At 42.5% G+C, this 16770-nt stretch overlaps 1 protein-coding gene across 1 annotated transcript in view; it reads right to left on the bottom strand.

The window, feature by feature from the left end:
* LOC135218308 (ethanolaminephosphotransferase 1-like) overlaps positions 1–12565 on the bottom strand; it is a 71043-nt gene extending 58478 nt beyond the window's left edge. Inside the window, exon 1 of the mRNA XM_064254532.1 lies at positions 12397–12565. Coding sequence (XP_064110602.1) covers positions 12397–12453 — 57 coding nt within the window. The 5' untranslated portion in view covers positions 12454–12565. The remainder of the gene's footprint in view (positions 1–12396) is intronic.
* Positions 12566–16770: the final 4205 nt, after the last annotated feature.

Below are 16770 nucleotides of genomic sequence, written 5' to 3'. Positions count from 1 at the left end.
CCGGACACATTTCCAAAATTTCCTCCTCATCCATTTCATGTAGATCTTCATTTAAAATATATAACCCCCTTCGCATAACTAAAATTATAGTGAGGTTTTACTGTTTATCATACCCTCAGGATCAAGCTTCAAATTTAGAAGCATTATCGATTGAATATCTGTCTTCACATGAACTAAGAAACTATTACGCCCAAAGCGAGTTAATTCAGGACTCCCAACATTGCCGATCTTCTGGCTTACCAACCTCTTCACTTTGAAGAGGTTGCCTCTCTCACCATGAGTGTGATAATTAACCACTTAGCTGGGTCTGGTGAATCTGGAGGTTTACTAATTTTACTATTATCTTTAATTTCACTTGGTGGTCTATAAATCTCAAGATGCCTAGGGACCTCTTTTGCCTCTGCGAGTCAACACTCAATGAATCTGATCTGAACTCTCTGTAGGCTCTGTGAGCTTCAGATTCGTTTATTGAAAAATACCCAAAATTCAAAAAACCCATAATTTTTGCCTAGTCTATTCCTTACTTCTTTTACTTTACCAAATTTGCAAAAATTCATTAAAAAAATACAGTTTCATAATTCCAGTCTAAAGGGACTGGTTTCACATATAAAATGTTTGTAACAAGGAGGTCCTTTGAAAAAGGCTCCAAAGTCACAATGGAGGAATTAACAGAATTTTCCTTGTCCTTATCCTTGCCTAAGCGTCAACAGAAGGTTTTTAATGTCTCCATAAGACGTAGAATTTACGATTCGTCCAGGTAGCCCCCCACCCACCATGGAGCCACATTAGAGGACAGTGTTATCACATACAGGGCTGCCCATAGGGGTACCACCCAGATATACACCCCACCCTCAGTGCTTAAGGCGTCATGATGTCCGTCGAGATCAGACCCAGCACTAAGAGCAGGGTTTGACATCTAACTTTCCCCTCGCTCGACCACGTTAGGTACTCGATTCTACGGGTGACGGGGCATGCCAACCATCCTCACCCTCCATCAAATCCAATGAACAAGTCCAAATCATGTCCAAAACCAATCCAAGTCATCAACATAAAATCCGTGCCTTATAGAAGGAGGAAGCAGAAGGAAGAAAAGTTTTAGTAAAAGGAAAAGGGCTGATCATTTTAGTTGGATCAACAGCTGGGCACCAAGGCCCAGCAAGAAAGTAGTTCCCACCAGGCATCAGGGCCCAGCTGCTGAACCCTAAGCCCCCCATCCTCGGCAAGGCTTCAGCATCTGGGGGGTCTTTCTAGGTCATCCCGGTGCTAACGAAGAGGCATCAACTCAGCCTGGGGTGTCGAGTTTTCTTCAGATAGCGCCGTCGCACCCTCACAGGACAAAGCAGCATCTCCTTCGCATCGAAGGCGATGAAGTTCATTAGGGAGGGGATTGTGAAGGACTCGAACTGATTGTCAGGGACCGAAGGGTTCCGAGTCTTCGCTACGAAGTTCGGTACGAAATCGAGCGTCACTGATCCCCATCCCTTGGATGCTTGACTTCGCAGGAAAAGTCATGCAGTTCCCTCAGAGGAAAAGAAGGGAATAGTCGCATGACCTATCCCTCTTCTCGACTTCGGTGATGTCCAGTACCCATACTGGTCTATCCGTCTGCAGCTAAGTCTGCAGCGAAGTGTCTCGCATTCTCCTATCCCAATGCAGCGAAGTTCTTCTTCTCGGTAGTGGATAGGACACCGACACTCCATGGTGGGTGTCGATGGTATGGGTACTGGGACAAGCTATTAGGACGAAGTAATGATTGATCTGGAACAACCAAACTAAGTCCACAGTGTATTTCGTAACTGACTCGGGCGTTCTGACAGCTGCCGACAGACTGCGTTCGGTAGTGAGGCAAGTTGCCCAAGCATCCGAGCAAGTCACGTGACCTTCGCCCTTAAAGGGTTATGCCGAGAGACCAAACAAATCGTATATTTGTTTGTCACCGATGCCGAACGGCGAGGTGATGATTCTCTTAAGGCATGTGCCCAACAGGCGAAAGTCAATTGCCTTCTAGAGACCAAGGTCCCTGATGGCAAGACATTCTCATAGTAGTTGAATCTCAGCTAAGGAGAAACAACACTATGTGCCGTTGAAGACGAAGGTGGACAGTGAATGCAACCTACGTCTTCACAGCCGAATCGAGAGAAGGATTCTCAAGATTCTGAACCTGTGCTTACAAATGACTGAAAACGCTAACCGCTATTTCATTGCTGTCCGGTCGGGGTCGTAGTTGCAATGAAAGCGGGGCGTTTTTCAGTAATGAAAACACAGGGAAGTAATGCCTGAAGAACTGCTTCTCATGGGCTGAACATTTGGAAGTAGAGCTGGCAGGTCTGGGAGTAGGCGATGTCTTCCGATACATCTGTTAATTCGGGGTGAACAATGAACAATTGCACACCTACGAATACGAGATATTTTGAAGACAAACTCAGATGTCTGAAGAAATCATTCCGCATTATCACAGTGCGATGCAGCGGGAGACTAGTACAGACTTCTGTTACCGTGCGGTAAACAGAAAGATGAAAGAGTCCAAGAGATATCTCTGTTGAAAATTCTCGCAATGTCGAAGGCGATGAAATCGAGCGTCAAGCAGTAGATGGTCATTCATGTATGCGAGAATCCCCGTTAATCAGAGACCTAAGTCCGTGATTGTTGGGCAGAGATACGGTTCGGTAGTCAATCATTGCAGGGGAGAGAGACATAACCGACCATGCATCTCGGAGAGCCAGCTGGTACTGAGCTGCTATCGGGCACAGGGTTGCCAAATGTGACGAACTAAAACCCGCCAGACAAGCCTTCAAAACCCGCATTTTCAGCCCAGAAACCGCTAGATTTTTAAAATGTCATGAAAATGCATGGAACTTTCATTTTAATAATAAAATAGTTTGATTTACTTACCTCTTTGACTGTGCAATTGGGCATATATATCCAGAGATCCTTTCGTATCCTTATATAAATCTATTTTCTGTAAGATTGAGGGTAATTTGGACCCATTTCTATTGAGGGAAACACAATTCACAAATGAAAATTAGAAAGCACAGAGACCGTTCCACTAGCAACCTATGATAAAAACAAACTGTTTTCAATCACTAGCAACCTATGATGAAAAATGATATTGTTAGAATACAATAAAGTTTTGTACATACTTACCCGGCAGATATATACTTAGCTTATGTCTCTGACGTCCGACAGAAATTCGAATTTCGCGGCACACGCTGCAGGTAGGTCAGGTGATCTACCCCCCTGCCGTCTGGGTGGCAGGAATAGGTAACCATTCGTTCTAGAACCAGATTTTCTCTTCCACCTGTCTCCTGAGGGGAGGCGGGTGGGCCATTCATCGTATATATCTGCCGGGTAAGTATGTACAAAACTTTATTGTATTCTAACAATTATCATTTTTGTACATGCAACTTCCCCGGCAGATATATACTTAGCTGATTGACACCCTTGGTGGTGGGTAAGAGACAACTATTTACTGAATAGACAGGTAAACAACATACGTTGTAGGTAATAAAAAAAAATAAAACCTTGGTTCCTACTTGTTCAGGCGGAAGATTCCATGGCTAATGCTAGGAATCTGCTTCGCCTCAAGAGCCTCAGCGAGGGATGTGGACCTATGGCTAAGAGTTCTTGTGTGTCTGTCGATGGGGTCTTATCCATTTACTCGACAGAGCCTCTTACATGACAATATGCCTATGCCTAGTGGCATAATTAAGGAGCACAAAACACCGATCCCGATCACCTGATCCTAACACGAGGGTTAGTGCTTAAGTTGAAAGAGTTATCCCCAAACTCCGCTTTCAAACAACCCAAAGAAAAAACACGCCGTTAAATAAAATTTAACTCACTAGTTAAGGATCAGTATCGGCTCCCTATCCCAGCAATGTATCCGCAGACACGTATCAACCAAGAGAGAAGGATCTCTCATAGGTTATCTTGACATCCTTCGGATATGGGAAGTCAACACAGAGTTGCATCTCCCGTATGTGACAGCTAATATGTCCTTATGACATATTGTTAAGGAAAAATGAACAAGAATTCAGAAAAAGCTCGCACTTCATGCGCTTTTTAATTCTCAGCTGTTTGAAGGAATCATCATGCACTTGTCAAGTGCTTAGGAGATCACATTGTCTCAAAGAAGGCCAGGGCATTCTTTGATATAGATCTCTTTCGTGAAGCCTGGAGCCTGGCAGGCGCCTGGAGCCTGGCAGGCGCCTAGCGCCTGTCTAGCGCCTCGCGCCTGGCTGGGAAAGCCTTGCGCCCCTGAATGGCGCCTAGAGCCTGGCTGGAGCCTCGCGCCTGGATGGCGCCTCGCGCCTGGCTGGCGCCTGATTGGCTCCTCCCTCCTGGCTAGCGCCTCGCGCCTGGCTGGAGCCTTGCGTCTGGCTGGCGCCTTGCGCCTGGAGCTTGGCAGAAGACTTCATGATTACTGTCTATGAGTCTGCATGCCTCAAGAGTTTCAGCAAGGTAGGGACCTATGACTGACAAACCCTTCTGGATCATGTCAATGGGGGCTAGCCCGCTTACACGACAGAGCCTTCTCGGATCGTGCCAATGGGGGCTGACCCACTTACATGGCAGAGCCTTACCTGTATCATATCAATGGGACTAGCCCTCTTACATGACAGAGCTTTAGGTTTCTCTTTACTGGAAGGAGCCTTGCGCCTGGATGGATCCTCAATCCTGACTGGAGCCTAGCCTTGAAGGAGCCTGGCTGGCTTCTAGAGCCTGGCTGGCTCCTAGAGCCTGGCTGGCGCCTCGCGCCTGGCTTGGCTCCTCCACACTTGCTGGAGCTTCGAGCTTGAAGAGTCTCTAGGCTGTCTGGCGAGTCCACATCGGACACTCTTATATCTGTCCGATTTGTTCGCCTCTGGCGCATTTGCGCCAGGTTGGAGGCCCGCTCCTTCTCAGTATCCGACCATGACAGAGTTCCTTGGAACTGTCCGCCCCTGGCGTTTTTCGCCTGTATTGGCATTTGGCGCCTGGCTGGCGCTACATTGTCCGAGAGTCCTGAACAACCACATAGTCTATCAGGAGACTGGAGAAGGGTGGAAGAAATTCTTCCCCTTTGATCTTTTGGCCCCTGGCAAGGGGAGGTGAGTTGTAAGTCCAGCATACATCCAGTATACGGAAACAGGATATCTAACAATACGAGAGAAGAGTCTTCCTCCGAGGAGGATCCTTCGTGAATACTTCCTTTGCTAACGAGATCCCTTCTTACATGTTGATGAGGTTCCTCGTTGCAGAATCTTCCCTATCCTTGCCCGAAGGAAGGGAAGGAGTCTGGAAGTCGAAGGAGACTCCGAGCTGAAATTGGGCGGAACCCTGATTTCTAGCTCTTATTGTATCCTTCTGAATACCTTCTGGGAAGCATTTCGAGCCCTCATCGCACCCCGAAGACACTGTAGGCAAACGTTTAAACCATCTCTTCTTCTGTAAATGAAAAAGTAAGTACCCTGCCTGGGCAACGAAACTTCTATCTGAAAGCGTTGCGTCAAGAATAGAGGGTTTTAGTTCTTTTGCCATACATACTATGCTGGCAAGAACCCATTGCCGAGTCTCCATTGAATCTGATGCGAGATTCCCATGCACAAAAAATTCACTTGTCTTCTTGGTCGTTTAGGGCTAAGAGAAACAAAGAATTCCTTCATAAACTTTCTCAAAGAAGTTTGATGAGGAGCAGTTCCATTTTGTCGGAACACTGAATCTGTGGCCACAAAAAGATCCCATTCGAAGTACATGATATCCTACTCTTTGTCGTATTGCGATATCGTATAAGATCCCGAAGATCTTAATCTTCTGTTATCTCTAATTCCACTTGTAGAGACAGAGTATAACCTTTTACTGCGTTCTTTGATAGCAGATATATACCTAGGTGATTCTTCCCTCTGAAAGTGAAGAAAGAACCTCGCTATGTGGTTCACAGAGGTATCGGAAGAGGACAGTTTCCTCATTCCATCTAGCACGATCTGCAGCAATTCTATGTCTTAGCCATGACTATTGTCATTTACCTTGAAAAATCCTCTCATTCATGTCCACTTCTGGTCAGTCTGCACGCGGAAAGACTCAGAGTGGAGAGGTTTTTCAGGTCTATTTATAATAGATTCTGATAGAATATCCAGATACTCTTGGAAAAGCCTTACGAAACATGCTGTGAGAAGAACGTGACTTCTGTGAATCCAACCTCTCTTCCTTTGACGCCCATTTATCTTAATATCAGTTAAGAATTTATAACTAGGGGAAAAAAGACTAAAGTTTATTCCCCTTCTTTAAATTAAAGATGTCGTATATTGCTACCTCTCTTGGTTCGAGGAAAAGGAAGCAGTCTATAGGAAGCCTGTTCGTCTTCTACCTAGCGAAGAGATCTATGAAGAAGACTTTCCGCAGGCTCTCAAAACTCTCTTCAATAAATGCTAGACATACGTTAACAGTTATTATCTTCGATCGAGAAGGTTCTCACGGACATGCAAAATCTGGCATCGAACCTTTAAGGATCGTTACGTTCCGTGTCTGTTCCCAAATAGGTTCTCTTTTGTTAACGCGAACAGGGGCGAAAAAAGAGATTCTCGATGCTCTTTGCGATATGAGAGTGTCGTGAAATTGGCCAAAGTGATTAAAATAAATCATTTCATCATTCCCTGTAAGCGACCCCTTTCCGATTAAATGGGTAACGAAATCAGGAACGAATCTTGCCGTTACCGAGCCTCCGATAGGCTACTGGTTTGTTTGTTTGTTTGTATGGTGTTTTTACGTGACTTCCGAACCACGTCGAGAGTGAACTTCTATCACCAGAAATCCACATCTCTCACTCCTCAATGGAATGGCCGAGAATCGAACCCGCGACCACCGAGGTGAGAAGCAAACACCAAACCAACCACTACTGGACTCTAAGGTTAATAACTCGCTAAAACGAGAAAATATCTAGGATGGTGCTTCTGGCGCATTGCGCCAGGCTGGCGCTTCCGACGCTTTGCGCCAGGCTGGCGCTTCCTTCTAGTTCTTTTAAGGTTATGTGCCAGAACATCTGTGCCCTTATGGTACCCGACATCCTTCACGTGTTAATTCCGTTCTTAGTAGGAAAAAACTTTTATATGCGTAGTATAGTCCATTCAGGGAAACAACTTCTGCCACTAAGAGAATGTTTCCCATCCGACTCACCCATCTTCTCTTGAGCAATATCCGATTCTAAAAAGGTTGTGTGCGTTTCTCGAAAGGATGAGAGAATTATATTATATCGTGCTCTGCCGTATTAGAATCCTTTATAATACTGTCACATTGTGGTAAACAGCATTAATCTAGGAAACCTTTGTAAGGATACTAGGAATTCTGTAGTTAACCTCGGTATGTGCATAAGACTTGACCATACCGTAGTCTTAAAGTGAATTCTCTTCTACTACATTCATCTTCTCACTAAGCATGTACTCTAATAAGCCATGCTTTCGTAAGCATGAGAGCATCATATAATATAGAGTTCCGCTGCGTTAGAATCCTTTAATAATGTTACCTACGGTAAACAGCATTGAAATGTTGTTATATCTTTCTTATTGAAAGCTTCTTAGCAAAAGGCAGACAATATTTTATTTGTTTGCTTAACTATCCCCTCAATCCGAGGCTAAAACCGCGATTGTAGGGGAGAGACACGGTTAGTTATTCCATCCCGCAGGAGAGAGACATGTAACCAACCACTCATAACCGACACCTACATGTTACTGCGTTGGTCTCTAAGGCCGGCGCGATAGCAGTCTCCGTTAGCCGTCTGGCCTTACTCTTCCAGAGTTGCCAGCTACTCCATTTAAGCGAAACAAGACTTCGATAAATCTAGAAGCTAAGTAGGTGTTGTCTTAACAATCCCTTTAAGCGTAGTCCTTCCTAGGAAATTCCTGGAAGGATACTGGTAATTGAGTTGCTCTGCAAAGAAGTAACTACGGTATGTGTGATTTGCCGTATCGTATTCTCATACAGCAGATTACTACCTTCTTTCCCTGCCGAGGCAGATAGAGAAAGGAAAAATTTTTACTGTCTTCGTTCTTTTCGTTAATAGAATGATAGAAAGAGTATATATATCTCCTTAAGGAAGGAAGGTAATCCAGGAACTCTTTAAATCTTCGTGATTTCCTCATAAATCGCGGAAGAGACGGAATTCCTGTTCATCTGTAGGGTTTACGGAAGGAAGTAGATATTTCCTATCCGCCATCATACCCAAACGTCGATGAGATTCTTATAAGAAAAACTCCCAAAGCTCTTGCCTCTTCATAACGAGGGAAGAGCTTGAATGAAGGAGAGAGTACGCATTGAGAGGAACTGCCAAACACAGGAGTCTTCTGAATAATGAAAAAATGGCTTCTCTTAGTATCAGAATCCTTCTGACAAACGCGACGGCCGCCTGTGCGACATCTTGCACCTTTGCCAGGAGAAAGTTGCTCAAGTTAAAAACTCAAAGAGGAGCCTCGCGACTGACCTCTCTGTCATAAGAAGATTTGGAATATTCTGGCGCCTGGCTCCTTGCGCCTAGCGCCTGGATAGTTCCGCGCGCCTGGAATGTTCCGCACGCTAGAAAGGAGACTCGCTCCTGGAACGTTCGCTTGCGTGGAAGGTCCCGTGCGCCCTGATAGTTCCGAGCGCCTACTAGACCCCTTTTAGAAAGAGCCTCTTGCCCGGAAACGTTCAATGGAAGGATCCTTCTGATTGCCACTGTACTATAAGGCTCCTTGCTCTAGCCGTCTGTTTTTCTGGCGCAATTTGCGCCAGGCTGGCGCTTCGTCTCTTTGAAGGCGCCTTGCGCCAAGAAAAATTTTCTAGAACGCGGCTCGCGCTCAGTTGCTAGAACGCGGCTCGCGTGTTGGTTGTACGCGGCTCGCGCTAGTCTGTTTTCTGGAACGCGGCTCTGCTGGCTGTTGGAAACGTGGCTCACGCTAGCTTGCTGGAACGCGGCTTCCTAAGTTCCTGGCTGGCTCTTGCTCAGTGTTCTCTTAGTTTTTCAGAGAACTCGCTAGCTAATCAAAACATATACATTCTTTGTCTTTTCGGATGTAAGATGAAGAGACGCACTTTTTTTTAAGGATGCCTTTTCAATGGCTATCCTTGGCAGTCTGGGACGCTCTACAGAACCTGCCGAGGGGACGCCTGACCGGTGGGGATTCTCTGAAACCTCCTTACGGCTTTCGACATTCCTTCTCCCCTGGGCTTGGGAGCTTGAAAGAGGTCTAGGCCTGGGAGCGAGACAGAGCCGATCATACGCACCCTCCACTGCAATGGGGAACACTAGTAATCACTTCTTACCTTTCAATAGCTCGCATTTTGAGCCACAATCCTTGTCTTCAAATTGCAATTATGAATTTGAAGTTTCTGCGAAGTAAGAGGTGATGAGGATGCAACACTACTAGTACTGTTAATACTCTAATTGCTCGTTAGTACGAGTTTCTAAAAAACTTTTAAAAGAAACGTATCTAGTTACATACTTTACTGACTCCCTAAAGTAGGAAGTCAGTATATTTCCTCAATCAATTCTAACACTTATTACACATATTAATGAATAAATATTAATATTTCCCTTTCTTGCAAACTATGTGAGTGTCTACCGAAAATTTCGGTAGTTACACGTCATATATTCTTCGAAATTTTCGAAGCCAAATTCATTAAAAAGTTAATAAAAGCGTATGCCGAACCAAAGACCCAGTACTTCCCTGCAAAAGACAGCCCAGAAGATCGATGGCGATGAAAAACGAAAATCAAGTCAGGAGGTAGCAACAACATATGTTGACACTACCGCGACAGAGAAAATCTGGTTCTAGAACGGGAATGGTTCCTATTCCTGCCACCCAGCGGCAGGGGGGTAGATCACCTGACATACCTGCAGCGTGTGCCGCGAAATTCGAATTTCTGTCGGACGTCAGAGACATAAGCTAAGTATATATCTGCCGGGGAAGTTGCATGTACAAAACAAACTGTTTTCAATTTGATCAAGTGATGCCTCACGCCTTAAGACATTCCCTAAGCAATTCTCCCGAGTTTTTAAGTTCAATATACTTCCCAAAGTGTAAACGCATGTATCTTTCATAAGGGTAATCAAAGTTGTTTACTTCTTTTAATGGAACTAGTCTGAAACTGGCCGAACTAGATTCAGACATCTTATGCAAAGAAAAATCAAATTTAAACCAATTTATGATAGCGTATGCCTAGCCACAAATCCAAGTTAATAAACCAAAAAACAATTAGGATACTTAAGCGGCAATGAAATTTCAAAATCCTAAGACGGAGGTACTGAAAACAGGTGTTTATAGTACTGGCGACAGAGAAAATCTGAATAGAAATTGGGAATGGTTCCTGATACCCGCCTCCCAGCGGCGGGAATGGGTACTAACCACCTGGCCGACCACTGCGTGTGCCGGGAGTTTTGAAATTCTGTCGGACTTCGGAGAATACAGCTATATATATATCTGACAGGTAAGTTTCATGAAAAAAATTGTTCTTGGCGGCCCAAGCGAATCTCTGACTTTACAGTACACCCTTTCGCAACCCGAATTATTTTCGTACACAGAAGCAAAAAAATATTTGTCTTTGCCTTCGTAACCTGGATTTTTCGTACGTGGGGGTATGACTGTATAACAAAACAATAATATACTGTCCTGAATCCTGAATGCTGAAAGTTTTAAGGCTACTCGAAATAAGCAATAATTCTTCACCATGGCAGAACTAGAATGAAGTGGTCTGCTTGCTTGCTAGTAGCTCTTGTTATTCCCATCTGCACTAAATTGTGAAGCATTACCCACAAATATTTTAATCTTCTAGCTGCTGAGGCAAGAAATTATTAGCTTAGTAATTACTAAGTAAGTTACTTATATAATAGCATAAATTTCATAATACAGCAATTAGTGAATTAATATTAACAATTATAACATCCCAACTAAACTAAGCTCCCAGGGGAAAATCCACCTCCTCCAAATTATTCAATTGGAGAGAATCATTCTTATCTAAGATCCTTCCTTCTAAATTTTCACGTTATGATAAATAAATGCAATACATACATAGCTAACACAAATAAAAGAAATATACAATCATTAATAGTTTTACGACATACCCTTCCTTTGAACGTGCATGCACACTGCTCAATTTCTCATCCTGCCCATGTACAGTACTATCTAAGAATAAGTGAGTCCGCGAATCCAGAGAACGTGAATACGGGGGTCCACTGTATTAGCATCAAACTACAACAAAAAATGTCCAGAAATGACAAGGCAAGTAATAGTTAAAGGAAATACCAAATGGTTTATCTGAATATTGTGAAGCTAAGAAAAAGAAAATAAAAATGTAGTTCACCAACAAATGTGGAAACACTTGAAGCAATTCAACATTATACCTTATGATCAGTCAGCGTTACAGAAAAAACCACTCGACAGAAACTACATTGTACACAATTACAATTATGATAAACAATGCCGGCAAGTGTAAAATGCGGTATCCTGGTTATGTTCGATCTAAGTGCAGCATTTGACACAGTTAACCATAATCTGCTGCTTGAAGACCTAAGAGCAGCAACCACTGAATATGATGTACTCAAATGGAACAAAAGCTACTTAGAAAGCAGGAAGGTTACAGTGGTTATATCAAATGTGAAATCTGAAAAGAAAGGGCTAACTAGAGGAGTGCCCCAAGGTAGCACAAGGTTAGTTAGCTAGGCTATACACCGTATGCTGATGATACTAAGTTCTGTTTTCCTCTCGAAATGGTAGAAAAAGCCATTAGTGAAATTGATGCAACAACAAATTATATAAAAAGTGAATGTCGGCAAAGAAACTTAAGCTTGATGAAGGCAAAACAGTGTATGTTACCTATAGTATTTGGGGTCGTCATTTCTTATGCACAGAAACAAATTATTATTTTTCTTTAAGTAAATGCATTAAAACACTCATTTTAATACGTCTAGGCTATAGCAGGCCTAAAGGTCATGTTTTGCAAAGGGGTTATTCTTAATTTACTAGGCTAGGTAGCCTACCAAAGGTCATTTGTTGGTTTCCTCATCTATGTACAGAAATCGACAAGTCAAATGATTTTACCGCTTTAAATGCATAATATAAAATTATTTAATAGGCTTTGGCTACGGCAGACCTATGGGCTACGTTTAACGAAAGGTCAATTCAGCCTGGCGAGACTCAGGCCGAGATGCGAGGTCAGTAGGCCCAGAAAAAGGAGCAGCTTTGTCAAATTACCACTACAGGGCAAAGCATAAAAGAAATGAGGGGAAATCAGAAGGCCAAATCTTCATTGTCTAAAGCCTATTCGAGCAGTGGGTAGGCCCAGCCCACATATCCCACCGCAAGGGCACCAAATCTGGCCCAAACCAAAACAAATGCCGACGACGGCTCAAGGGTCCTCCCTTTTCGGAGCCCCGATTCCTGCCCCTACCTTGTAATTTTCGAACCCGACCAGCTGCTCGGGAGTCAAATACCGCTGCACGGTCATCTTCCCCCGATTGCTCGTCCTCGAATTGAAGAAAGAATCACGAATGGCAGACTTGTCCTCCCGCTACACCTTCTATCAACCTCATTCTTACTGACACTGGATTCCCGGACGGCCGCGGATGCGAAGCAGCTGATTCCGGAGGAGGATTTTTGTGGGGTTTCTCATACACGCGTTTTATGTTTTCCTTTTCTTTTCTTCTATATTCTTTCGTTTGATTTGTATTTTTATCGCCTCTCGACACTATTTTTTATATTTTTATTTTATTTAAATGTCTGCTTACTCGTCTTGATCCTATAACATTAGCACACGTTTCTCTCATTTTGTTTTCTCTTTTCCCTTGTAAATTATTTAGTTTGATTTGCTTGTTTTATCTCCTCTCGATTTTGTTTCTTTAAATATTTTATTTAGATTTAATTACACACCTTGGTCCATTATCATAAATTTCAATGCCTCGTTATCATTCAGATATTTAGATGATTTGTGAATTCAAGGGGATTTCTCGTCAGGAATAAATGTATATACTTAAAATTTTATGCAAAAACCACACACACACACATACTTATGTCTATATAATATTCACGTATATATATATATATATATATATATATATATATTATATATATATATATATATATGTGTGTGTGTGTGTGTGTGTGTGTGTGTGTGTGTGTGTGTGTGTGTGTGTGTGTGTGTGCGTGTGTGTGTTACACCCTATTTAGGCACACAACACACATATATATGTGAGGGGAGTGTAAGGTCTGATAGTTACCTATTTTCTGTCATTACATTATTATTCCAGAACGATTGTCAAACAGATAGGCTGTAATAATTTTAATCAGATATGAAGAGTATAATATCCCATTCAACTTCTGTCTCCTTAGGACAGGTCCTAATTGATGATAATATTTTTTTTTCAGACCCGGCCGAAGTGCAATATACTATGTGATATCAGAATTTAACCGATCTTCATTGATTAACGAACTCAATTCTGTGTATGGCTTGGTAGCTAGGATACGTTGAAAGTATTTATAGCCTAACGCTTGAAATGTGTTAATATCACTATATCAGTGCAAGTTCGGTGGTTTAAACGGCTCAAGAACTCCTAATCAATCCCAGGCCACCTGTGAGCTGTATATACAAATGTAGACCAAAAAATACGCACGATAGGTATGAAAATAATTTTTAATAAAAGGGAAAAGAAATTCTATCCGGCGCTCCCAAACGTGACAACAACAAACGAGGATATGAGTCTAAAAACCATGTAGACATGAATAAAAGTCGTCTTAGCCGATCCCTCTCATTTCTGCCCCAAGTGTGTATAACCCTGAGTCATACTTATAAGTGGATTAATAAAGCAGGGACCGCCTCGTCGCCGTGTGCACACATATTACGGTATGCAGTGTCGCAGACTGCTTAATGGTCGAAGCCAGGTAACTTTACAACGCGGAGTTGGAAGGAGGGGAGGGAAACGTGTAGCCTACATTTCTCGAACTATTAAAAGTAAACACTGACTTATTTCTTATTGTTCCGCAATTTCAATCGTTTATGAGATTAGATGTGAATATGTCAGTTACTCCACTTGCTTATGCTACTCTTCAATGGGGGAAACGAGAAATGATTTGATCACAACCGAATACACATAAGCCTCATGCTACGAAGGAGAAGTAAACGGTGAAATTACCCACGGAATTGATTTTTACATCTCATATTTATAACAGACTCCGCCACTCCATGACATTGCAATATGAAGGAAGCTTGAACCGGCGATCTGCCACTTCATCATGAATAGACAAAATAGTTTTTGGTCTCGATTTATCAGTTTCTCTAAGATGAGAGAGAGAGAGAGAGAGAGAGAGAGAGAGGAGAGAGAGAGAGAGAGATAGATGAGATGACGAGAGAGAGAGAGGAGAGAGAGAGAGAGACGAGGATTGAGAGAGAGAGAGAGAGAGAGAGAGACTTGGTAAACAAGTGTTTTAGTGAAGAAACGTGGTCAGTACGAATAAAGCCATAGCGGTCTTCTTCGTTGTTTCGTCGAGCAGAACTTTTATGCCTTTCCTCGCAGGAGGCTCGCTGTCTCAGTCTAAACAATTAAGGCACAACAGATAAAGACAGGCTTAAAAACACTTAACCTTTAAACATCACCTCACGAGATAACCTTATCGTTCGTTAGCTGAATCAGTGATGTACTATTATTAAAATTGATGGTCCATTTCATAGATTATCAAGAACAATTTGAGATTTGGTACTATATAGGCATATGCTTGATACTACCAATCCTCAAGGGGGCTATGAGGCTAGCACCATCACTCCAGAAGGCAATGCTTAAAAACTTGGAATAACCTTTAGGAGTCTGTTCTGACCAGTAGTGGGCCCCAACGAGGCATCAGAAAGCAATCAAGTGAAAGGAGAGCCTATTTTGTGAGCCAATAATGACGAGTTGTTTATGCATAAAAGCATTCGCGGGATATATCGGGAACGTGTAATGAATTTTTATGAATCCCGGCAGAAATTTTCACTAGATGATTAACTTTTAGGAGATATCGGCTCAAAGGTGACAATGTGTTGCTAAGGAAGCCATTTTACCCATTGTAATAGACAGATGCTTTGACAAGGAAACAAATTTGCCCATTGTACAATGTTCACATTTTCTGAAGAGTTTAATGTATTCATCTTATACTATATAATGATAAAGTTGTAATCTAACTTCTCTGGTTATCAGTTCAAACTTCTTATTCGTTATTCTTTTATTAAATGTTACCTGGTTTACTATATTAGTGAATATGGGTGAGAAACTGGGTATCCATTTTGAATCACAAACGAGTGTTGAATATCTCTTAATCATATTATACAATCAGTAACCGTCTGTAATGCTGCGAAAGTTAATAATGATATTGAATAACGAGTTGGTAATTCAGCCTCCGACCTTGAAACAAAAATTCTTGCCATTCACTTATATTACATAATCAGCTGATAAGTCTGGTTCTGAGTAGATGGTGCACTGCACTCAGGTCAATGAGGTTTCTAGCCCCAAGACATAACACATACAGACACAACATTAATTGTGGAGAGAAAATTGAATAATCAGTCAAACCAAACCTACTTTGGGATATTGGGTCAAGATGAAAATCCTGTTCACTTAAATGTGGTGATATTCAGCTCCATCGTACAATATTAATAAATCCGTCGATTTCAACTAACAACAATAGATTTTTTCTTCAAATTAACAGCTGATTTAGAATAAAATGAATTTACAGTCCTAGTGTTTACAACATTCAATCCACGTATTTGAATAGAAAATATACACCTAGGGTGCTCTTGTTGTACGCAATGGTACTATAGGTCTAAGAAGTCAAGATGCATTGTACAAGGGAAGGTGGAGAAGGCTGACAGGAAACAATGACCCCTACTAGGAATGGGCAAACTTGAAGACAAAGAAGTGATCTTGTATGCCACATTCAACCCCTATGTGGCAACAAAACACACAGTTCAGGCTACGTTCAAACAGAGAAGGGCACGTATGCGTCTATACCCCAAGGTCTTGAGCTCCCAAACATAGGGTGGCCAGGGAAAGTTAAAACAAATGGCTGGAGGATCACAGACGATAATGATATTTGGGAAGATTAATTAGTGTTAAGGATTGAAGGTTACGAGGCCGGAAAATTGACGTATGAAGCCCTAGGCCTAGGCAAATACTATATAAATCGATTAGAGCCTGTCAGTGTGGTGTACAGTATATTAGAAGTTTCCCCTGAAAAAAAAACTGTAGCAGAAGAAACATCGTCTAATCAGATAAACAATATTCACGGAGGGGAAATTCAGCACTCTTTAGTCAACATACAATGTATTGATGTTACAGCATGGTTTAATACCACCTCTGCAAGGAAAACGGGAGTCATGGTTATGGTAATGAAGCTACAAAGGGTCACTGAAAGCATCCACAGACAATTATTATTAGGAAAGGAGGCATCAGGCAGGCTTACCATCGGCTGTAAGGTCGTGGTTTTAACATTACCTACTATAGTGCGAGTCTACCCCTTACCTTCAGAGAAGTCAACGTCTTTCACACAAGAGATCTTTCATTCAAAGTAAATCCAAAACCATTTAGCATGGACTGACCCGTTCGGCGAGGGGGGGCCATCATTGCTCCTCATATGATGCACTGTAGGCATGACTGAAGTGTGTCTGTTGAGTCCCTTGACCCTTAGCATCATCCACTTTTTTAGCCTTTTACTTACCTCCATTCCCTCCTGCATTCTTAAGTCTTAATGAACCTATGGAGTTTCCTCCCAGTTCCACCTTTAGATCCTTATACTCCAT

The sequence above is a fragment of the Macrobrachium nipponense genome, chromosome 19 (assembly GCF_015104395.2).
Source record: "Macrobrachium nipponense isolate FS-2020 chromosome 19, ASM1510439v2, whole genome shotgun sequence".
NCBI classification, from domain to species: Eukaryota; Metazoa; Arthropoda; class Malacostraca; order Decapoda; family Palaemonidae; genus Macrobrachium; species Macrobrachium nipponense.
The sequence above is the reverse complement of the archived record's forward strand: the minus strand, read 5'-3'. Positions and strand labels throughout refer to the sequence as shown.